The sequence below is a fragment of the Pituophis catenifer genome, unplaced genomic scaffold, assembly GCF_029215685.1.
Source record: "Pituophis catenifer annectens isolate HBS135680 unplaced genomic scaffold, rPitCat1.0.hap2 SCAF_10, whole genome shotgun sequence".
Lineage (NCBI taxonomy): Eukaryota > Metazoa > Chordata > Lepidosauria > Squamata > Colubridae > Pituophis > Pituophis catenifer.
In genome coordinates this window covers 19,228,968-19,234,569 of record NW_027256890.1, presented here as the reverse complement: position 1 = coordinate 19,234,569, position 5,602 = coordinate 19,228,968, and the positions used below count along the sequence as shown (strand labels likewise).

The following is a 5,602-nucleotide window of genomic DNA, read 5'->3' as shown; positions in this document are numbered from 1 at the left end:
TAGTGGAGGAGATGGAGTGGCCAGGGGTGACCCCCGAAAGGGGAAAAAAAAAAAACCGAGCCCAGTCCGACTGTGTCCTCAGGGCAGGACGAGCCATCCTGTTTCTCTTTAAAGAGATTATAAAATATACTTAAAGGGGCTTTGATTCTCCTGGTTTTGCATAGCCATGTTAGAGGGGCACACAGAAATATTTCTTTGAAGAGCAAAGAATTCCCCTCCCCACTTTCATCCCCAACAAAGACACACTTCTGGAAAGACCCAAACCAAACATGAAAAAATTGGGGATTCCTCTTGTGTCTGCGTTTCTAATTTTATAAATTCTTTGGGCCGAAGGAAAATACTGTTAAGGAGAAGTTTCCTGACACAGCGGGAACAATGAAATCGGGGGAACGACTTGCCACCAGAAGTTGTGGCTGCTCCATCACTGGGGGGCGGGGGTTAAGAATAGACTGGGAAGCCTTAATTAATCAATCAAGATGGCGAGCCATCAAGGACGTCGGTTTTGGCTGCAGAAAACTGACTCCCCTCCCCAATTTGAAAGAAACCATCAGTAATTCTGGAAACAAAGTCTTTGTTTTGCCACGTTTTTAAGATATTTTTTTTTGGGGGGGGGGAGATAGTTTTGGACTCCTGGACAAGCGCCTGCAGTTTCCTTGGCGAGGTTTTTCAGTTTGCCATTGCCTGCTTTCTAGGGCCAAGAGAGATTGGCTGGGTCACCCAGCTGGCTTCCTGTTTAAAGCAAGACTAGAACTCACGGTCTCCCAGTTCCTAGCCTAGCCACATCATCCAGCTATCTCCCTTCCAGGGCTTCCTGGTTTAACCCTACTCCTTCTTTTTCCTAACCGTTCCTCGGCCCTTCGGAGTTATATTTGTTCTTTTCGTTTATGTATATATATATATATATATTGATGGATTGATTAAATTTTATCTGCCGCCCGTCTCACTCTCAAAAGGGACTTTTCAGCCTTGGGGGTTGACCTAACGGTTCTAAACTGGAAAGTCCATCCAAGTCCCCCCCACCCAAACATCTTATTTATTTTATTTTATTTTATTTTTATTTATTTTTATATGCCGCCCTTCTCCGGAGACTCAGGGCGGCTTACAATGCGTTAAGCAACAGCCTTCATACTTTTGTATATTTTATACAAAGTCAGCTTATTGCCCCCACAAACCGGGTCCTCATCTTCCCGCCATTTCTTTCCCCGTTTTTCTCCAGGCTGTGAACCCCGTGCAGTTGGCCCTGATCACCTGGCATTCCATGAAGGAGATGGTCTTTGAGGGGGGCCCGGGGCCCTGGGTGTTAGAGCCGTCCCGTTTCTTCCTGGAGCTGAAAATGGACGATAAGAAGAAATTCCAGGTGGCGGAAGTTCGGCTGCCAGCTCGGAGGAAGCAGAACCAGTACATTTATCGAGTCACCTGCCTGGAATTGGGGGAGCAGGTAAAAAGGAAGGGGGTGGATGATGGACTTGATAAGGTAAAGGTTCCCCTCACACATACGTGCTAGTCGTTCCCGACTCTAGGGGGCAGTGCTCATCTCCGTTTCAAAGCCGAAGAGCCAGCGCTGTCCGAAGACGTCTCCGTGGTCCTGTGGCCGGCATGACTCAACGCCAAAGGCGCACGAAAAACGCTGTTTCCTTCCCACCAAAGGTGGTCCCTATTTTCCTGCTGGCATTTATTTTTTACCTGCTTTCGAACTGCTAGGTTGGCAGTGACGGGAGCTCACCCCGTTACGCAGCACTTGGGATTCGAACCGCTGAACTGCCGACCTTTTCGATCTACAGTGGTCTTAGCCACTGAGCCACCGCGTCCCTGTGATGGACTTGATAGCCAAGGTTTTAGAGCAGCCTTTCTCAAAGTGGGAAGCTTGGGAGATGGGTGGACTTCCAACTCCCAGAATTTTCCAGCTGGCAGGCTTTAAGGTATGTGGACTCCCAGAATCCCACAGCCCGCCCTGCAGCAAGATTGGACCCCAGTTCCCAGAAGCCCTATTCAAATCCTGGCTCTTGGGCTCAATTCAGTCCTCCTTGACCGATCACCATGGACGGTTGGGGAATTCTGGGACTTGAACATACAAAGAACGGTTGCAGGAATTGGGTATGGCCAGGGGGTGACACGATAGCAGTATTTGAGGAGAAGAGGGGAGAAGCTATTCTCCAAAGCCCCTGAAGGCAGGACAAGAAGCAACAGATGGAAACTAACCAAGGAGAGAAGCAACCTGGAATTCAGGAGAAATGTATTAAAAGTGAGGACAATTAACCAGTGGAACAACTTGCCTCCAGAAGTTGTGGGTGCAGGTTTTTAAGAAGGGACTGGACCAGCCACTTGTCTGAAAAAGCATAGGGGTTGGACTAGAAGACCTCCAAGGTCCCTTCCGACGCTGTTGTGATTCCATCTTCATGTTTCCTGGGTTGAGAAACCCCCAACGTAGACGGTGTGTAACGCTAGAACGCTTCGAGAGCTGCTTCTGATCTCTTCTCCTTTCGGCTGCGTGTAACTCTCTGTGCCCTGCAATCCACCGGCCGCCACCTTAATCTGGCTATCCCCTCAACCAGTGGCAAAGCTTCAGGCCATCGATCCCCCCATCTTTGCTTTCTTCCCCAAAGGTCTTCACCTTCCAAGTGGGCAACCACCCCGGAGTTCTGAATCCCAGCCCCGCCGTGGAGACGGTGCAAGTCAACTTCCTATGTGCCCATCCAGCCAGCATGGCCGTCACGCCCGTGTACAAGATGGCCGCCGGCACACCGCCGTGTCCCCTGCCTCAACACCACAAGCAGTTGGTACGTGTGGGTGGGAGATGCCACTTGGAGGCAGCCTCTCGTTGGGGGGGAAAAAAGAACTGGGCCTTTGAAGGAAGAGCTGCTAACCTCCTGAAGTTTTCTTTTCAAGATTGTTTTATTGGCCGAGAAAAATTATAATCATAGAGAGATCAACTTAATGTAGTGAAACATTAGCGATTTGGCTCGAAGGTCGGTTGAAGCAGCTGCGTGGAACGTCGCTGGCTGAATTCTTTAGCCCCGCCAAAAATCAAAATACCCTGATCCATCAGTCTGAAATGCTGACCTCGGCCTGGCTAAATATCACTGACTAAAGTTTGCGTTCATTCATAGCAACTTTTCAGTTGATGGAATTTGGGTTTAAAAAAAAAAAATTGGTTATCCATCTGGATGAATCAGTTCTGAAACTTTTCCTTGCAATCCTCTAGCAGTTAAGACATTTCAAGATGCCTTTCCTTTCCTTTGCAAAATTAACAATTAACAATTAGCTGGTTTGGTAAGCAGAGAGCACCAAAAGGACCCCAAAATTCATACCCTTCTCCATGTGCCTCTAAAATGATTTTTTTTTTTTTTTTTGGATGCTTTCAGGTCCCCGTGTCCAGTCTGAGGAACACCATTCTGGAGCTAGCTTTGTTTGACCAACACCGGAGGAAATTTGACAACTTTTCTTCCCTGATCCTGGAGTGGACCTCGGCCAATGAAAGCCTGGCTCGCTTCACTCACCCAAGATCCATGCAGATGGTGGAGAAGGATGACGGGACCGGACAGACGAGACTTCACGGTGCGCCTCACCATTCTCTCTTCCAGTTTTTTTTTAAAAAATGTCCCTCAGCCATTTTCTCTAAGAGGACCCGTGTCTTCTCCAGATAGCATTCGCGAAGGCTTCTTCTGAAGGTCTCTGTTGTGTGTTAATCATCCCAGAAGGCAAGATGGAAAATAAGGGGCAGTTGGGCAACCACAAGGTTGATATGTGTTGTGACGTAGGCTCCCTTAAAAAGCAGGAAGCAGGAATTGGTCCCAGCAAAACCTCTTTTATTTACACAAGGCCTGTCCAAACAGTTTTTCAAAGGAATATTTATCAACACAGACCTTATCTCGCTTGGCAAGCTGCCACGTAACTTGTTTCCCAAACGCAGTACAAGGCAAAACTTGGCACAGAGTCTCGTACAGAACTTTCCACTCTTGAAACGAACGAACGAACGAAATGTTTCCTGCAAAAGCCCCCTCCCCGTTCACTCCTCTTTGGTTTCCTATGGGAGGGGCCAATCATCTCCAAGGTGTAGCTTTACTCCCAAGTCAACCCTGCTTTCTTAGTTGTTCTTGTCTTCTGGCAGCTCACACTGGGAAAGGGCTCCAGCTGTTCCTCTGCCTCACTGCTGTCTATCTCCCTCTCTGTCTCCGACGCAGAGCCCTCGTCCGAGCTTTCTCCAGCCCCCAGGACTTGGGAGGAACCCCCAAGTTCCTCCCCAACCTCCTCACTGTCTGACTTCGCTGGCCGCCAGCGGGCCACAACAGTGGGTTCTCCCTCTCCAAATGAGCTCCTCAGTGTGAATCCTTTCCACCAACAGGGTCCATTTCAACCCTAGCTTCCATAACTTCTCAGTGGATGGTCGCCATCCAAACCGAACCTCCTGAAGACGTATTCCTTTTGAAGGAAAGGAGATGTTGAGGGAACTGATGGGGTCCCTGAGATTTAAAATCAAAAGAATCAACCTTGTTGGTGTAGAAGGAACAAGCAGCCCCCGTATGGGCAGAACCTCCTGCCTAGACACTCGCTGTTGATTTTGTTGTGCATTTAGGAGGTCTCTAACTCTCCCGCTTCTGCAGCTGTGGAACTCTTGTTGGTTGAGGATGTGACGGTGGTCCCCGATAACGTCACCATGTACAACCATCCCGATGTCAAGGTAGGACCGAGGATGGCTTCAGTCAGCCTCTGGGACGCCCAAACGGTGCTTTATTTGAGTTTCAGAAGCCTTTACAACATTTCTGGTGCTTGTGTCCCCCTAGGAGGTCTTTGCCCTGGTGGAAGGCTCCGGGTACTTCCTCATCAACAGCAGCACACAGGACATGGCAAACATCACCTACCTGGAAACAGAGAGCGCCATCCAAGTGAGTGCCCGGGTGGCGCGTGGTCGTGGAGAGCCTTCTGTAGGGAAGAGAGGGACCGGCATGTTAGATAGCCCTGTCTTCTTAATTTCATACGACCGTCACATCCATCTTGAATCTCAGGAAGCTTAGGCAGTTGTCACTTCAGTTGGTTGTTACAAGTTCAAAAGATGTTCTGTAACACACATTGGAAGTTCAGATGTTCTGTAACACATGTTGGAAGTTCAGATGTTCTGTAGGACACGTTGGAAGTTCAGATGTTCTGTAGGACACGTTGGAAGTTCAGATGTTCTGTAGGACACATTGGAAGTTCAGATGTTCTGTAGGACACGTTGGACGTTCAGATGTTCTGTAACACATGTTGGAAGTTCAGATGTTCTGTAACACACGTTGGAAGTTCAGATGTTCTGTAACACACATTGGAAGTTCAGATGTTCTGTAGGACACGTTGGAAGTTCAGATGTTCTGTAACACATGTTGGAAGTTCAGATATTCTGTAGGACACATTGGAAGTTCAGATGTTCTGTAACACACGTGGGAAGTTCAGATGTTCTGTAGGACACAGTGGAAGTTCAGACAATGTTCTTCTATTAGATTTTCCACGGGATTACAACTGGATTAAAACACAACTACGAACATACAGCTCTGACTTTACGTTCCCAGTTTGGGTTTATTGTGGTTTTTTCCAGGTGATTCCTGTCGTGCCTGGTTCTTTGGCCCTG

At 48.3% G+C, this 5,602-nt stretch overlaps 1 protein-coding gene across 1 annotated transcript; it reads left to right on the top strand.

The window, feature by feature from the left end:
• The first annotated feature begins 11 nt into the window (after positions 1–11).
• LOC139322380 (nuclear pore membrane glycoprotein 210-like) lies at positions 12–5,573 on the top strand. Its single transcript, XM_070951479.1, has 7 exons — positions 12–26; positions 1,217–1,438; positions 2,604–2,777; positions 3,363–3,555; positions 4,602–4,678; positions 4,782–4,883; positions 5,475–5,573. Exons 1-7 carry the CDS (start codon positions 12–14, stop codon positions 5,571–5,573), a joined length of 882 nt encoding a protein of 293 aa, XP_070807580.1.
• The last annotated feature ends 29 nt before the right edge of the window (positions 5,574–5,602 follow it).